The 18,070-nt window shown below is 39.9% G+C and overlaps 1 protein-coding gene across 3 annotated transcripts; it reads right to left on the bottom strand.

Moving 5' to 3' along the window:
- Nucleotides 1-2,489: 2,489 nt before the first annotated feature.
- LOC116312008 (catenin beta-1-like) lies at nucleotides 2,490-17,623 on the bottom strand. Of its 3 annotated transcripts, none has more exons than XM_031729271.2 (17): nucleotides 17,301-17,623; nucleotides 16,261-16,310; nucleotides 15,597-15,806; nucleotides 14,448-14,698; nucleotides 14,100-14,338; nucleotides 10,715-10,916; nucleotides 10,457-10,601; nucleotides 10,206-10,309; nucleotides 9,945-10,079; nucleotides 9,640-9,843; nucleotides 9,380-9,538; nucleotides 8,103-8,222; nucleotides 6,253-6,403; nucleotides 6,038-6,159; nucleotides 5,833-5,893; nucleotides 3,539-3,734; nucleotides 2,490-3,437 (listed from the first exon to the last, which is right to left on the bottom strand). In XM_031729271.2, exons 2-16 carry the CDS (start codon nucleotides 16,271-16,273, stop codon nucleotides 3,544-3,546), a joined length of 2,307 nt encoding a protein of 768 aa, XP_031585131.1. In that variant the 5' UTR covers nucleotides 16,274-16,310; nucleotides 17,301-17,623; the 3' UTR covers nucleotides 2,490-3,437; nucleotides 3,539-3,543. The 3 variants fall into 3 exon arrangements, with proteins under 3 accessions (XP_031585131.1, XP_031585132.1, XP_031585133.1); XM_031729272.2 differs by lacking the exon at nucleotides 17,301-17,623 and adding an exon at nucleotides 16,464-16,608; XM_031729273.2 differs by lacking the exons at nucleotides 16,261-16,310; nucleotides 17,301-17,623 and adding an exon at nucleotides 15,917-16,253.
- Between the last annotated feature and the right edge of the window lie 447 nt (nucleotides 17,624-18,070).

Below are 18,070 nucleotides of genomic sequence, written 5' to 3'. Positions count from 1 at the left end.
TTTATATCAATATAAACTCCAGCTTTCAATCAGCACCATGGTCAGCAGAGGTCGGGGAAATGGACAAAGTTGCTTAGGTAATGACCTCAAAACAGATTTAGCCTCTCCAAAGTAACATAAAGACCAGTGTAATGTTTGCAACCATATAGGACAAAAGAAAGACGCCCATTAACCACAGGTCCTCACAGACTGACTGGACGTGGTTGCCGTATAACAAGCTCACTCATCAATCGTTTCCAGTAGGCCAGTGTCTAGATATATCACACACATATTACAGTATAAGTGCGTATTTTCAACACATAAATGTAACGATGTTTCAATCCTTAAAAAAAAAAAAGAGAAAAGCCGTCAGAGCTGGGTGCAGTGCTACCAGGCCTTTGCTCGGCAAAGTCACTGGCAGCACTGCTTAGATTCACAGTCCTGGCAGTATACTCATCCTGCTCTCTTCTTGCTGATAAAGTGTTTTATAGTTGATGTCAACAGGTTCCCACACAGTTTCCACAAATCACAGCAGGGTCAGGAAGTACAAGTGAGCTATCTTGGTATTTATGATTTAAAAAGATACCCACTGTCATTTTTTAATCAGTGGAATGTAACATAATACAGACAATTTTTGCAGCTAAATTGTAATTCATAAGGAAAACATGTACTACTTTTAAAAAGTTAAGCTTTCACAAGAGAGAAATATGAATTAAACATATAGTGGAACTTTATAATCTGTCCAGTTTTAAGTAATGCAGTCAGTATATACATGCTTTGTCTAGGGGCATATTTGATATGTAGATTGGGTTCTTCCTCTTTTTGGGCGTTGGAGCTCTAGCACAGCTGCTCCCTCAGAAGTTAAGCCTTTGATTATGTAGATGACCCCACCCAAGGATTCGGACCGTTCTCACTATCAGTACATTTCCATTAACATGGAATACACTTACAATTTCAATTCAATGTTTGGTTATTTTCAGGGCTTGTAAAGACAGACTTAAAAACACTGACTTTAAAAGTCAGAGTATAACAGGCATAGTGCATTATTCTTTAACAACTATGCTCAAACCACTAAAGCAGGCCATTAAGTCACTCCTTTGTTAGTTTTCTTCAGTGTCAAAAGCTCACAGAAAGCATCACCCTTCCTATTGAGAAGTGAACTTCAAACAGCTCTCCTCCATTATCTACCTTAAACTGTTCCCTGAGCAGGGCTTTGTCATGTCTTACTCTGTGATCAGTTCATATTGATACTTTGGTTTTCTTTGCTTTTCAACTCATCTTTGCTCTTACAAAACTGTTGGCTATATGTGAAAAGATAGTCTTGATAGCTTCTATTGTGATAACTGTCCTTTGTCTGATATTTTACCTTTGCTGTTTAATATATGCGGGGGTTGCTTTTACAGACTGGCAACATGAGCTCATCGATTGTGTTATATACCAATGAGTGAAATGCACAAGAAAAAAAAAAAAAAAAAAACCCTTGATTTGCACAAACAGTCCTCTACAGTGCATTAACATTTAAAAAAAAAAAAAAAAAAAAGGACAACATTTCCACCACTTAAAAGGATTTCTTTAATTCAGCACAACATGCAGATATAATAAAGAGGTGAGTTATCCCTTGCAGTTTATCTGCCAAAGAAAGTTGTTACAGTGGATTGACCTTCCAAACCTGCCTTAAAAAGGATTAACCCCATTCCTGTTAAATGTCGTTAGAGCAATCATGCAAGCAGCACCAGCTTAAATGTCCGGGCGTCGCAGCAAATGCCAAATTCTGCCCCATCAAAGACAACCCCCAAAAAAAAAAAAAAAAAAAAAAAACCCACAACAAACTTCATTTCAGCTCATTTAATGAAAAAGGGACCATCTTTAACCAACAATATTAGCAACTGCCAATACTACAGCAGGGTAATAGCCTCAAGTCTTATGAATGTGCATTTAAACGTGATTTTTGATCATCTACAGCAGCGGCCCCCAACCTTTTTTGCGCCACGGACCGGTTTATGCCCGACAATATTTTCACGGACCAGAAATAAGGTGTCGCGGATAAATACAACAAAATAAAACTAGTGCCGGTACCGAAAAAAAAGAATTATCATAACACACGTGAAAAGACCCAGGAAAACCGAGTTAACGATAAAAAAAAAAAAAAAAAAAAATATAACGCTGAAAACCGATAAAAACCCTGAAAACCATACATTTCACACCAGAGCCTCAACTCTCGCGGCCCGGTACCAAACGACTCACGGACCGGTACGAGGCCCGGGGGTTGGGGACCGCTGATCTACAGTACTGCTTATAACATAGTAAACCTTTAAATTCAAGGTGGGCCAGAAATTAGCACATCTGCATTTTAAAACAAAAAATAATTAAAACATCACATTTGCAAATAAAGTTATTGAAGTGCTGATTACTGTGATTATCCAACGGACATCATTTGACGATTGTAGTCTTAACAATTGACAAAAAACATGATCTAAACTTTCTAAGTAAAGAAACATAACAGACACCAGTTGAAATAAAATGTCATTTTATTGTTCAGCCGTGTCACAACCTCGTCTCCAAAATAAGCACAGCAGGACTACAACTGTTCATCAACCTAGCTACCTTTGATAGCACATAAAACCCGGTTTTATAAGACCACCAACGATAGCGTTAAACTTTTCTATCAGACATCCAATGATAGCATACAAAATAGTTGTTAACCTACCAGTGATACTGTATATAAAACACTTGTCTCTAAATTTATCCCCAACCCACCCTCAATTTCACCCGCATCCCTCTTTAGAACATTTGTGACACCGACATATTTTATGCTTAAACAAGCACATAAAGAATGCATAATTCTCCATTTTCGAGATTATAAAAAAAACTACACAATGTTACACTTTAAGTCAGAGTACAATTCAACTGATTATTAGTGTTCTACACATTCGACCATAAACCAAAGGAACATTGTATAATATCACTATAACTTAACACTACATGTAATATACGTTTAAAAAAAAAAAAATTACAAATGATTAGCATTAAAAAGGAAATGAAGATGGCTAGTGAAGGCAAGCTGGGTCAGTACCATAACAGAATGAGTAATACAAAAAAAAGAAATAAAAAATGTATAAGAAAAATGGAAACAAAAAAAAAAAAACTGATAATACAGGCAAGGCTAAAACAATTGTGTTTCAAACTTTAAGATCCATCTCTGTTGCACTCATCCATAATGGTAACCTGCTCCAAGACCTCCAATGAGTGATTCCACATCTGATCCTTTAACCCTTCTCCCCCCCACACACACTTTCAACTTGCTTTAACATTCCTGTGGCAACCATCTTAGTTTTCTTGTGTCAGGCACTTTCTAATACCCCTTACTCCCCTCTTTACCTTTAACACTTTACAGGCCAATCATAATGCTGCTTCAGAAAATACAGGCCAATCACAATGCAGGTTCTATCAGAATACAACTGCAAAAAGAGCATAGGACAAAGATCATATATTAATATTGTGCTGGTGATATGAGAAAGAAAAAAGCTTTACTGCTAACTGATAATCAAGTCCATCTTACCAATTCTACAGGTCTGTGTCAAACCAGGCCAGCTGGTTGCTGTCCATTAGGTCCTGGGTGTGGCCGAGGTCTGGCAATGGATCAGTGTGGTGACCCAGGTCGGGCAGAGTGTCAGCATGGTAGTCGGCACCTTCCATCATAGGGTCTAACAGGGTGTCCTGACCGTAAGCTGGTGGGTAAGCCCGGTAGGCTGCATCTGAAAGGCAAAGAGAGAAATGTACGGTAAGTGATAAAGGGTCAAAACTATAAACACACTGCAGCTTACAGTTGTTTTACTCTTAAACAGCAAAATGAACACCCATAAATATAAACATAAATATCAGCATATGATCTTGAACAAATGAAGGTGATGCACAAATGGTCATTTTGATCATTAAAAAAAAAAATAATAATAAAAAATTGTGGGTTGTGTTGTATAGTCACATCTCAAATTAATAAAGGCCTCTATGCAGTAATAAAACTGTTCAGGTGCAGAAACATACAAATATTATGTGGACAAAGGGTCTGAATAAGCAACAGCGTGATGCCAATTCATACCTGCAAACCAAAAATCTGTTACCCTTAGCAATTCTAAATATTAGTGCAGTAACAATTAATTTCTTGATAGAGTCTTGTTTACTTTGGAGACTGATCAGAGCCAGGCACACTTACTAGTCACAGAGGGCTCAAATTAAAGCTAGCCCCTTGTTTCCCACTCATGCCAAAGCAGATTTTATTGGCTAAAACTTGCGATTGAACCACAGATAGCATTATAGGACCTATGTTGCTCCCTGGTCTGAAAAGTGCAGACTGTGCAGCTTTAGTCATAACCCTCAATTATCACCTGGTAATAGCATAAATACTCAGTTACTGCAGAGTGGGGCTTTACAAACCAGCGGGTGACATCACAGAGGCCACGTCCATCTTTTATACAACTTATTTAACACAATTTGGTAGATGTGGTTAAATGGCACTGTGCGACATAAGCAAATCTTATAATACATTAAAAATGCACTTATTTCTTTGTCCACCAACTCGTTAGATCAGGAGATGAGCAAACAAGTTATAACTATCAAATATTACAGCATCATGCTGCCTAGCAAGGACCCTGCAATTGGATAAAATGACCAATTTAAGTATTTATGCACCAGTAACACCTTATAAAAGCAATTTATTTTTATTTTGCATCTACAATAGTTGACTTATTCCTCAGATGTGATGCCATCATCCTGCCGGGCAACCACCTATCAAGGGGACAATATAACTTTTTTTTTTAAAATTCTCAGTGAGATTAAGTATCAGTTTGCAAACAGCATGAGCAGTCCAAAAAATACTCTAGCATGGGTATGTGTGATAAATATGCTATTGTTTCTTACCAGCTCTTTCGTCATGTGTCACTTTTTAAATTGTGCATTTAAATAATCTTGTTTTGCACTTCTGTCAAAGCACTCTCTTTTCTGCCATTTAAATTTTATGGACAAACCTCAAGCATACATAGCGCATTGCACAAACAAAAAACAGCGGGGGGGTAGGGGAGATAATTAGGTTCGATCGTTTACAACAACAGTTATTTTGCAATCTTAAATATTGGTTTTGGTCCGTTTATTCTGAGGCATTTTATCCCATCTGAACTTTGAGAAACAATTTAAGTCAGAATGGTGTTTTTGTTCTTTATTTCTTTTGAGTAATAGAACAATACTTTGACTCTCAAAAGAGAGCGCAGAAAATAGATCTGCAGGAACAGTCTGGTGAAATTGTGTTGTGACCTCTCCAAGATTGATCTTGGCAGCAAACTGTAAAACTTGTATGCTAGCTTGCGGCGCATCATTCTAGTCATTCCTGTTAATTAACTGGGTGATGCATGTCTTGGTCAGGTAGCAAGAGTGCGGTACTCTGTTTTTGTGACTTTGTTTGGGTGCGGAGGGTGGGGCAGTCATATGGATGTGAAGTCTCAGACGCACATTATTTTAAAAACAAAAAAACCAAACAATTTTCTTAGTCCAGGTTTGATTGGCATTACTTCATAGTGACAAAGTGGCACTAATGCTGGGTAAACATTTCGAGAAATAACCATTACATTTTTAGTTAAGCAAATAGTGTAAGTAGAATTTCAATATAGAATTTAGAATATTAAGCTTTGTTGAATACATTTTCTAATAACACCACATGCATCCTGCAAATATAAGGTTAAGTCTTGGAAGAAGAAAAAAAATGCTATTCATCACAGCAAGTTGTGGAATTAATCTTTTGAGTCAACTTACAGAGCTGCACATAAGAAATGAGCATATATAAATTAACAAAATTGAAGTACTCACCGTCCTGCCTATAAGCCAGTGGGTCTCCCTGTGCACCTATATCCAATCCCAGGTCTCCGGTCTATAGAAAGATTAAGAAGAGAGTGAGGTGTACAATCTGAGGTAAACCAGCAAGTATAGATTAATACAAAAATATAAATTATTGCCTCATTTTCTCGTTTCAATGGGAAAAATGCAAAAGTTAAAGATATTAATGTACACGTACGTCATTCCAGGCCATAGGCTCAGTTCTGAACAAAGAGCTGGTCAGCTCCACAGACAGGCGTTTCTTGTAGTCCTGGGGCTTATCCTCAGACATGCGGAACAGGACAGCTGCAGCATAGGTTGCTACAGAAGAATGCACAGCAACACCAGTCAGGCATTTCAAGCTACCACTAGCAAAAATGTGTACAGTTTGTATTTTGTTCCTTGCACACTCACCGACTCCCTCATTACGGGAGTGCAGCAGCTCAGTGAGAGGTGCAGTGGCTCCTTCAGCTTCGATTGCCTCAGCAGCTTCTTTATCCTGGGCCAGTTCACACAGCACACCTGCTGCCACACGCTGGATATTCTCCACTGGAGAATAAAGCAACTGAAAACAAAAGCAGACAATGAACAATATAGTTAATAAAATTAGTGTAAGCAGTGGACAAATGGTGCAAAAAACTAAGACCATATGGGGAAATTACACTGCTCAAAATGATGTTTGCCCAACATACAACTGCACAGAACTAAGGGATTATAGCAATGGTAAGTGTAAAAAAAAAAAGAAAAAAAACAAAAAAAAAAAACAACAACCCACACCCTGTGTCGGCATCCAAGGCTCTGCTCTAAAATGGTTTGTCTCTTACCTAGAGAGCAGAACATTCTGTGATGCTGAGTAACAAATACTCTTCCCCAGCTACACTCACTTGTGGAATACCTCAGGGCTCCATTTTGGGCCCCGTCTTACTCTCCTTGTACATGCTCCCATTAGGCTCCATTTTTCAGAAACACCAGATCTCTTACCACTCTTATGCAGACGATACACAGTTCTACCTTTCTCTACAACCAGGTGCTGATAGTACACTGCAGAAAGTCTCAGAGTGTCTTAGTGACATACATTGAGAAAGTTTAGAGACATCCAACAAACAATCATGACAAAACCGACATTATAATCTTTGGTAAGCAGGACTCTATTAGTCTCATAAGAAACAATTTGGGCCCATTATCAGCTAATGTACATCCCCATGTAAAAAAATCTTGGTTTCATTTTTGATTCCTCTCTCAAGCTGGACAAGCAAATAAATTCAGTTGTTCATGACAGTTTTTTCCAGCTCAGGAGCATTTCTAAACTCAAAAATATCCTGTCATCTAAAGACCTGGAAACTGTTATCCATGCTTTCATATCGTCACGTATTGACTATTGTAACTCTCTCTACTTAGGTATTTGTCACTCAAGCCTGACCTGCCTGCAACTTGTTGAAAATGCAGCCGCAAGGCTCTTGACGGGTACTAGAAAGAGAGGGAATATTACCCCGGTACTTGCATCTCTACATTGGCTACCAGTTAAACATAGTAAAACCTTAAAATCGATTCTGTTTTTAAAGCTCTCCATGGTTTGGCTCCAGGTTACATTTCAGATCTTCTTAGCCTGCACTTACCCACTCGATCTCTGCGCTCTTCCAGTCAGATGGTTCTATCAGTTCCACGCTCCCAGCTCAAATCTAGAGGTGACAGGGCTTTCTACATTGCCGCCCCGAGACTCTGGAATAGTCTTCCCCCCTTCATAAAATCCTCTTCATCCTTGGAAGTTTTTAAATCGAATCTCAAGACCTACCTATTTTCCAAGGCTTTCGGATATCCTTGATATCCTTTTTAGTCTATTTGGTCTCTTATCTTATTGGATGTTGTGTGTTTGTGCGTGAATGTGTACAATTTTGTATATGTATGTGCATAATTGCATGTACATTATATGCTATATACTCTTACTTGTCTTACAATTCTTTTTTTAAATGTTTTCTTTCTACTTTAATTCTTTCATTATATTATCCCTCTGTTCAGCACTTTGGCCGACACTTGATGTCTTTTAAATGTGCTATATAAATAAAGATGACTTGACTATCCCAGCTTCTTTGTTTTTTTTTTGTTTTTGTTTTTTTATATAAATCTGGCATCAGTAAATTTTGGAAATTTGTAAGTGTCACAAACAGAACACGTAAACTAAAAAGATATTTAAAAAAAAACAAAGCAACAAAAACAACAAAACAAAACACTGGGCGTGGAACTGTAAGTTGGAGTTTTATCCGCACCTGGACAAAAAGTGGAATGGTGTTGAGTCCTCTGATGACGATTCTGTTGTGCACATCTCGGGCCAAGATGTGCAAAGCTCCTGTGCAGCCTTCTACTATTTCCTCCATGCGCACACCCTCCTGTATGATTCAAGTTTTTATGAGATGAAAAGGGAAGAAGGAGGAGGGGAAAGAGAAAAAAAAAAAAAAAAAAAAAAAAAAATCCACATTCTTGATGTTCAGATAGGGCTGCCACGATTAGTCGACTAGTCACGATTACGTCGACTATTAAAATCGTCGACGACTAATTTAATAGTTGACGCGTCGTTTGAAGCTTTGTAAGATCCCAAAAGACGCAGGAATGAGTAGTAGGATTTAAGAGTGTAATGACAGACTGAAACAGAAGATGGCAGCACTGCATGTACAAGGATGCCAGCTGCCGTTAAACCCCGAAGAAGAAGCAGCTGTGTCCCAGAATTCATAGCGCGGCCCTGCTCAGTTTTCAACAATGGCGGCAGCTAGTTAGTTTTAATATCACTCTTATTATTCTTTCTGGGTCACAAAATAAACGTTTAACATATTTTCAGGCGAGAATGTAGCTGTGTAAACCTCAAATATCTGCTCAGTTTATCAAGACATCACATATTTTCAAAAGCGCTCCGACGTTTTCGGAGACGTCTGTTACCCACCAGCTCGATAGCTAGCCGGGGTTGACGGCTCACTAGAGCCGGTGAAAACACCGGACTCCCGGCAAATCGTTTTCAAACCCACCACCGTCTTTCGCTACTCAGGTTAAACATGATATATTAGTCACTTAGATAACTTAAAAATGATATTGTTTGGCTTCTTTTAGTATTTTATTTGTTCCTGAGTAAATCGGGTTGGCTGAGATGAAAGTTATAGTTTTTACACAGCTGAATAATCAACTGATTATCAGAAGTGTGAGGTGCTCGAGAATATACTCCGGTGTCCTGTTATATTTTAGATAGCAAGGAGCAGACGGCTGAGTTTATTAAACTCCACCAAACAAACTACAAATGTCATTAAAATTTAATAAACTATCATCTTGTCTTTATTTTTGGTTAGCACATACCTTAAACACTTAAAGCTGTAAGCTAATGATAGTTATATAAGAGCAGATGCATGCTGGTGCAATAAGCTGTACGTTTTACATCCAATGGATGCATGATCTGATTAATCGACTAATCGCAAAAATAATCGTGACTAGTCGACTATCAAAATAATCGTTTGTGGCAGCCCTACGTTCAGATAAAGAAAACATCTAGCTTGTTACACACCACAAACTGCTGCTGGTTGCCTCCCATGCTAGTGCGCCTCTGGGTGTCCTGATGAGCTCTGACAAGCAGCTGCACCAGTCGAGGGATAGCCCCTTGCTCCCGCAGAGCACTGTGGTTGGCTGGGCAGAGAGCCAGGTTGCGAATCAGACCAACTGTGGCCTATAAGGGAAGGAATATTTGGCATATTTACAATTGGAATATATTTTCATGAATTCTTTTACCAGTCACCTGGAAATATGTAAAAGTAGAGGAATACCGACCTTGATTAAAGGCCAGTGGGATGGAGGGTGCAGCAATTTGACCACCACAGGCAGGCCATAGTGAAGGCGAACAGCATTCTGGGCCATCTCAGCATCCTGATGGCGGGAAGTCAGGTGACGAAGTGCACAGACTGCAGGCTCTGTGATGTCCTCTCTGTCACCAGCTCGAAGTACTGTTCGCACCAAAGCCTCAATGCCACCAACCTAACATAAGGGGGGGGATAGTGGCAGATAAAGATTTTTTTTTAAATTCATTTCCACACCACAGAATTTTTATAATTTCCCAGAAGCTGTGTATTACTTACCTGACAGACCATGAGTTTGTTACTATAATTGTTGCAGGTCAGGTTGGAGAGGATGCCTGCAGCACATGTTACGACATTGATGTCATCACTGCCCAGCAGCTGGACTAGAGTGCCCAAGAGACCTTCCATCCCCTCCTAGAGAGCAGAGGACAGGACAGAAAAGACATCTAAATAAAGTAGACTCAATCAGAATGTATGTGTTTTGTTAAAGAAGTTACATTAAGTGGGATTCTTTTAAGAGGAGGCCCTTGTATGTTGTACCTGTTTAGTGGCAGCATCTGAAAGATTCCTCAGAGTCCAGAGGCAGTTCTGGACCAGACGCTGGCTGGGGTCCGTCAGATGAAGCCCCAAAGCCTGCATGCCTCCTACAAACAAGGTCAGACAACATTTCACTATTAGAAGCACAACAGTAAACAAGCGAGACATGTAATAATGCCCACAGTTGTACAACAATGATTTAAATATAGCATACATTTTTATTTTGTATTTATATTTTTTAATTTTATACATACCAGCCTCTACAATGGCAGGCTTGTTGCTTGAGCAGACTGAGAGAACCTTGAGCACTCTGCTTGTGGTCCACAGCAGTTTCTCATATGTGAAAGTCCGCATGATGTTGACCAGGGCCTGGGGACCACCGCTGGCCAGAATGATCAGCTAAGAATAAAGACAAGTTTATGTTTATACTGGCATACAAACTGCTGGTTGTTTTAGCAGACAAGTACGAAGACAATGTATGCAAACTGATAAATTAGCCAGAGCTCCAATACCTTGCTTTCCTGATTGCCATATGCCAAGATCTGCAGGCAGTCAGTAGTGATTGCCAGGAACTTGACATTAGTGTTGGACAACAGTGCCACCATCTTCTGCAATCCTCCAGCTAGGCGCACTGCCATTTTTGCCCCTTCCTGATGCAACAACAGGTTGTGGAGTGTGGTGATAGCATAGAACAAAACACTGTCCACCGGTGAACTAAAGGGGGAGGGAAAAAAAAAAGTTATGGAAAAGTTAACTCATCTTCAAAGACTCTACATAACAGTAAAATGCAAACAAGCATGCCACACATTCACACACAGAGTGCAAGTTTGTCATACACAGGGCATTATGACTCAGCTTAGATGCCCATAAAAAAAAAAAATAAAAAAAATAAGATACACTAAGTGCCATTACACATTTTGAGTTGTTTGCATAAGCCACAGATGCAAGACCACATTTTATGAATACTCAAAATTGTTTTAACTATATCTAACTTCCAAAGATTATACAACCATTAATAATGCAATTCAACAGCAGTTTTATTAAGTCTCCAGAAGCCTATTAATTGTCCAGTTAAGTTTAGCAGTTGAAAATTACTCAGCAAAAATTTTTACCAGGACTCACATCTACTGTAAAGCCATTTGCAAATTAATGCTGATACTTAAGAGAACTGAACCAGTACATCACATTTTCCTTGCTCTGTTCTCATCTCTCATCCAATCTCAAGGCAACATTTACATAATTTCAAGAGCAATAAAAGCAGTACAGAGAAATGCTCACTGCAAAATTGATAAAAACCTCACGGTCAAACCATTAAAGCCCTAAAAACTTTAAAATGGTACCTATATGCAAGTTTATTCAGCAGTTTTACAAAAAGGTGGCAGTTCCTTTCTTCTTGATGTACTGCTCCATCTTTCACTTAAACCATTAGTAATATGATTCCAGGAACAAATTCAAACACACATGTGCGCCATCCAACAGGCTGTAACTTGCCAGAGATCCAACTGTTTTGGCTGTGTGTTTAGGCTTTTCATGAAGAAACGCAAACACTAAAAGAAAGGAAGGAGGGCAGACATTTCAACTGAGTTGCAGGACCTTTTCTTTTGAAATTTGTCTGGTTGTGAATGTCTGGATTGGCTATATTGTAACACAACCAACATTTGTCAATCTGTTTAGCCCACATCAAAGTATGCGTGCTAAACTGTACATAGTTGTGGAAAATTATAATAGTGCCAACATTTCCAGTGTATTTGCTTGGTCATAATTGATAAGAGTTACAGAAGAACACACTGTTGCATTGTACAGACTTGCACTGCAGACTGTGGAAAGCTCAAGCATCAGAGAACAGATGATCTTAAAATAAAGATATCCTGCAAATAACTAGTGGTACAGAACTCAAATGATACTCTAAAACTATACCAAGCAGACATTACAAGCTATAAAGCAGCACTGCATAGCACATTGGGTAGCACTTTGTAATGTCTCACTATTAAGCATTAGTAAGGTATTAGCGATCACTAAATCCATCATTTATATATCATTACTCCTCCTTAGAATGTAATTTATAAATACAGACGTTTATCCATCTGTTATTGTACTGATACATACAAGTACTACCCATCTGTTGATGTACACTATAGAGCAGCGGTCCCCAACCTTTTTTGCGCCACAGACCGGTTTATGGCCGACAATATTTTCGCGGACCGGCCTTTAAGGTGTCGCGGATAAATACAACAAAATAAAACTAGTACCGGTACCGAAAAAAAGAAGATTTATTCATAACACACGTGAAAAGACCCAGGAAAACCGAGTTAACGATAAAAACGATAATAAAATAACGCTGAAAACCGATAAAAACCCTGAAAACCATACATTTCACACCTGAGCCTCAACTCTCGCGGCCCGGTACCAAACGACTCACGGACCGGTACGAGGCCCGGGGGTTGGGGACCGCTGCTATAGAGCAATCACTGCTATTAATCAGTCATATGTATTAGGGCTGTGCGATATGACCAAAATCTCATATCCCGATATAAGAATTCTATCGTCCCGATAACGATATAAATCACAAAAACTTAACATTTTCTGTAAATTCCGTGAATCTCGGGCAGCTCGACTTGCGGGAAGCGTTTCCAGCTGCGCGTCATGTAGCTGGAGTAGAGTGTTTTAACAGATGCATGAAACGATACATTTTTAGACATAAGTTGTAACGGCCGCCGTTTTCTTTGTGAGTATTTATTACACGGCGTGCTGCGGGGAAAAATCTGTTCTAACATTTGAGTCTAAGGTTTATTTTTTTAGCACCTGACGGCTCTTTTTTTTTTTTTTTTTTTTTAAACTTCTCATCCGTAAATAATCTTCAAAATAAACTGAATCACGTGAAAGAGGAAAGCCTCAACAGGATCTTGAGCTTTATTGTGAAAGGTTTATGTGGAACATAAAGCAGACACGCAATCGTGTTACCGTCGTTGTTGCTAACCACAACGCATAAAAACAGGTGCTTGTCCGTCCGTAGTGTGGTTATATTAAATATAAGTGAAAGAGAGAACTTTAAGAAATTAATATAGCCACTACAGTGACCATCAAAACGGTGAAAAAAAAATATTGCCGTAAACAGCTTATTTTGCGACACCACGAAACAAACGATAGCGTAAAATGAAACGATAGACGTTTTTATATCGTCATCCGATATATATCGTTATATCAAACAGCCCTAATATGTATATTTATAAATGGCATATTAAGTAGGAGTAATGTTATATAAATGATGAATTAAGCACTTGCCAATACCTTAATAGTGGGAAATTATAATAAAAGGCAACCAAAGATTTAAAGAAATGTTCTATACAATGCTGAACATCCTGGACTGGGCACTGGAACACCATCCTAGAGTGTCATTTCTCACATGTAGCAAACACCACCAGAAACATCAAATTAGGCAAGTTGGACACATCAAGCAGAAAAGTAAGACATAACGACAACCTACTAGCTGTGAATTGAACATTTACCTAATTTCAAGAGGAATAAAAGTACAGAGAAATGCTCTGTACCTAGTTTGCCAATGGAAAACTCATTGTCAAACTATTAGCTAGCCTCTACCAATCTCACATTTGCACAACTGGACATTGCACAGAATATGTCCAAGGGAGATGGTAGATTAACGACCTAACATCTGATGCCACTACATTTGCATTCACACATGCACCTCAACCTGTAAATGTCTGAAAAGTTCAGGACTGCAGTGCCAAGTGTGGAAATTGCTTCAGTCAGGTGTTCTGTATTCTAGTCACCAAATGTCTCATTGACATTCTCCATGACATAATCTGTACTAAAGGTTGAAGAGGCTGGCTGCAGCACATGTTACAACATTGATTTTGTCACTAAAATCCCATTTCTTACCTCAGCATCTTGACCAGGGCAGGGATGCCTCCAGACTTGAAGATAGCAAGGAGACCCTCTCGATGGTGGGAAAGGTTGTGTAAGGTGCCAGCAGAACAACGAGCAGTCTCCACATCACCACTGTTTTGCATGGCGCGAACAACTGCTGAAACCATTTGTGGTGAACGCATAAGGGCATGGCGAGATGCCTCTTTCTTTGACAACTGATGCACCATTACAGCTGCTTTATTCACAACAACCTAGGCCAGAGAATATGTTTGTTAGTGATACCAGCTGTATTGCTACCAACTACAACGATATCAGAAGTTACCTTGTCAGCATCTGAGTGTATCAACATGTTACGCATACCTGGTCCTCATCATTAAGCAGTTTAGTGAGCTCAGGGATCGCACGAGTGGCCAGCTCAGCATCATCTTGATAATTAATGAGGTTAACTACAGCATGCTTTAGCATTTGCGATGGCTCTGCAAGACGCTGCACAGCAGTTGGATGGGCTGCATCCAGCTGAGTAGGTGGGATCTGGATGCCCTCCTCCAAAGTCTCAGGGAACATGGCAGCACGTACACGCTGGGCCCGGGTCATGGCATAGCCCTCGATGTCTGACAGAGATGGAAAATTACAATACAATTACGCTACAGAAATATAAAGAACAGTTTTTCTTCTAGCATGTCAATCATGTACAATCAAGCCTGCCGTTTTTATTTTAAATGAATTTGATTACATTCATTTTTTAGGTTGCTATTTTTTTTTTTTTTTTTATTCCCGATCAATTCTTTAAAAGAGTAGTAATTTCACAATACACAGTAAAACCACCACCCGAAACCCAATCAGTGCCTAATAGTACACGCCACATAACCAAACCAGCTCAAAGCCTTAGGCATGGACACCACAAGACCTCTGAAGGTGTCCTTTGATATCTGATACCAAGACAGTTCATAATCCTTTAAGTCCTGTAATTTCCAAGTTGTAGTTGACATGAATCAGACTTGCCACAGCATGAGCTTGTAGTTGGTCCTTCCTCGACTCATTGTCTGTTGGTACTCACTACAGCAGGGGTGGGCAATTCCAGGCCCCGAGGGCCGGTGTCCCTGCAGGTTTTAGATGTGTCCTTGAACCAACACAGCTGATTTAAATGGCTAAATTAGCTCCTCAACATGTCCTGTTCTCCAAAGGCCTGATAACGAACTAATCATGTGATTCAGGTGTGTTGACCCAAGGTGAGATCTAAAACCTGCAGGACACCGGCCCTCGGGGCCTGGAATTGCCCACCCCTGCACTACAGGATAAGCCTGTATGCCTCAGGACCACTAAAGCAGTCTTACCATAATTTGACTCTTCTCAAAATTGTTTGTGTCTTTACATTTCCATTTTGTTTTACATTCACCATATTGACTAACATATTTCATGAGTACAAGTGAGTGAACTCATGAAGTGAGCATTTGAGCGGATATAATTTTTTGGCTTTTTGGCTCCTGTACCCACATTAGTATCTCATACCTGTAGCCTCTGGAGTGAAAGGCTGGTTGAACTCCCAGTCATAAAGAGTTGGATCCTCCTCTTCAGCATCTGGGTTCCCTTTGCCGCTCAGGGATGGTGCTGTGGTTGTGACGCCAGACTGAATGCCTGAGTCCAGATAGGACTGCTGCTGCCACTGACTTACAACAACCTTGCTGTCACCCATTGCCATGTCCAACTCCATCAAATCAGCTGTGCAAAAAAGGACAAAGAAAGTGAGACACAAGAAGGAATACACTAGAAAAATAAATATTTACTTCACCAACTTTACTTATGGTTTTCAAATAAGATCTTTCACCAACCTTATTTATGGATGTTTGTTGTAAGAAAACAAAGAGGGGAAAAAATGAAATTGACAAGTACACTTTTTTTTTTTAACTGAAACCAAAAAAAGAAAAAAAAAGCCCTCTCTCTCTCTACACATGTGATACTCTAGGGTACTTTGCTGGTAATTTTAATATTACTCGTCATACCAACTTAAGATGCATTCAGTTTACTGAAAGACAAAACTACATGAAAGAAAAAGCTAAAAACAAATTATTTAAGATACCGTGACATCTGGTCATGCTTCTCCTTTTCTCAAATGTTACTTTATACTGAGATCTTAAAACAAAACTCTTGAAAATGATCAGTTCTCCATACTTACACTGGGTAGCCATTGTTCTTGCCTGCCCTCAGCCCGCACAGCAGATATACCTGTTACAAAAAAAAAAAAAAAAAGTGTTCGAACACTCAGGAAAAACTACCAACTCACACTCAACTTCATTTCTGGCAAAACCAAACCAAATCGTCAAGCTCTGGGTTTCTCCAGTGACCACTCAATATTAAAGCCACAGTCGACTGCTCTACCTGTGTAAGTGATCGAGATGCTTGTTTGGTTTGCTATCTTAGCTTTGAGGGGAAATGCCGAGCCTCCACCTCCAAACGAGTGAGTAAAGCGGTGGGTATTTCCAGGCCAGCACGAACACAATTCACCATTCAGCGGCAAAGAACATCAAAGGCATATTTCTCCCCCTCCCCCTACCACGGCCAAGTTCCGACCTCGCAGCTTGGGTTTCCAATGAGAAAAACTACCCCCCCTCCGCCCCGCAATCACTTCAATGACTCCTCCTCTCATGGTGGGTCCAACTACAAGCGTAACAAGCTGGCTAATCACAACTAAACGAGAAAAAAGCTAAATGGATAGGTCACACCAATCACCTATATTTTATTCGTACACAATTCAAGGGCTAGCGTGTATTAGCCACCCCTATTAGCTAACAGGTTGGCTAGCTTACCTTGAAAGCTCGCTATGCTAGCCTAACGTGCGCAGCTAACCTATCGGCTAGTTAGCTAACATAAACAAACACTGTTTAGGAATTCGGCCACTGGCTAAAAATGCGTCTGAGCCGTCCTGAGAAGCAACCAATATTGATAGCCGTTATTTTTCACAAACAAATTGATTAGTAGAATCCCGACTTTCAAGCACACTCCCATTTTTAAATTTCTGATTTGATAAGCACAGCTAGCCAGGACGTATGAAAAGTAGTTCCAAGCGCCACCGTACAAAACCTGCTGTGCTGCCAGCCAAATCAGAAAACCCCACCGGAGCCCCCTCCCTAGCCAAAGACGATTTTCTTTGCTAAACCAAGCCCTGACGCACTGTACGATATTGTATAAAAGCGGTAATAAGCGCAGCATATTTACCAGAATCGAGCGGCTCCTCCGTGGTTCTTGTCAGGAGAAAAAAAATCCCCTTTCTCTTTTGAAAATAGGAGAAGGGCTGCTAGGTGAACCACCCGTAGAAGTCCGAACCACACCCGCTGCTGCGCCGCCGAAGATGTTGCTTCCGCCAGTGCAATCAAACATCAAGATGGCGAGCGGAGAAATACAGTATTCTGCCGCACTTGGAAAACTAGGGCCTCGGATTTAAACAAAGTTGTAGCATCAAAAATCACAGTTTTACCGTAATAGCCAGGTAGTGGTGTCTTTTCGTTTTAAGAACAAGGGCTGTGTTGGCTCTTAGGTCTTACAGAAAGGCAATGAGAGTTTTTAATGTGGGAAGCGGCGATGGGGTAGTGGAGGGGAGGGCGAGGTGCCTTCATTAGACAGGAATGAGATTCAGCGGGTGCTAATATGACAGAGCGCTTTGATTAACATGCAGCAAATGAAAAAGGCACAAACATTTACGCTAATAGGACTCTACATTCATTTACTTAGCTCAGTGAATTCAGTCGCAGTTTTGGCAAACATGGTCCTAGCACTTTCTACACCTGTATACAGTTAAAGAGGGATTTTGCAAATGCTTGACTGCAGTAGTTAATGGAAGAAGAGGAGGGTGGATAGGAGAGGAGAGGGGATGGAGGGACAGAGTCAGCTACACGCTATATAAAATTCCTTTAATAATTACATAATTAAACCACAATTTAATTTCCAGGAGGCATTAAGTAATCTTGAACTGATAAATGAGGTTTACA

The sequence above is a fragment of the Oreochromis aureus genome, linkage group 22, assembly GCF_013358895.1.
Source record: "Oreochromis aureus strain Israel breed Guangdong linkage group 22, ZZ_aureus, whole genome shotgun sequence".
NCBI classification, from domain to species: Eukaryota; Metazoa; Chordata; class Actinopteri; order Cichliformes; family Cichlidae; genus Oreochromis; species Oreochromis aureus.
Note: the sequence above shows the minus strand (reverse complement) of the source record. Positions and strands in the feature narration are given on the sequence as shown.

What these genes read in the sequence shown, in the direction of transcription:
- LOC116312008 (XM_031729271.2), bottom strand. An exon ending in GCAACCAGCAGCAGTTTGTG is followed by an intron (nt 8,223 to 9,379) that starts GTGTGTAACAAG and finishes TGAATCATACAG; the next exon opens with GAGGGTGTGCGCATGGAGGA. An exon ending in CCATTCCACTTTTTGTCCAG is followed by an intron (nt 6,404 to 8,102) that starts GTGCGGATAAAA and finishes TTTTGTTTTCAG; the next exon opens with TTGCTTTATTCTCCAGTGGA.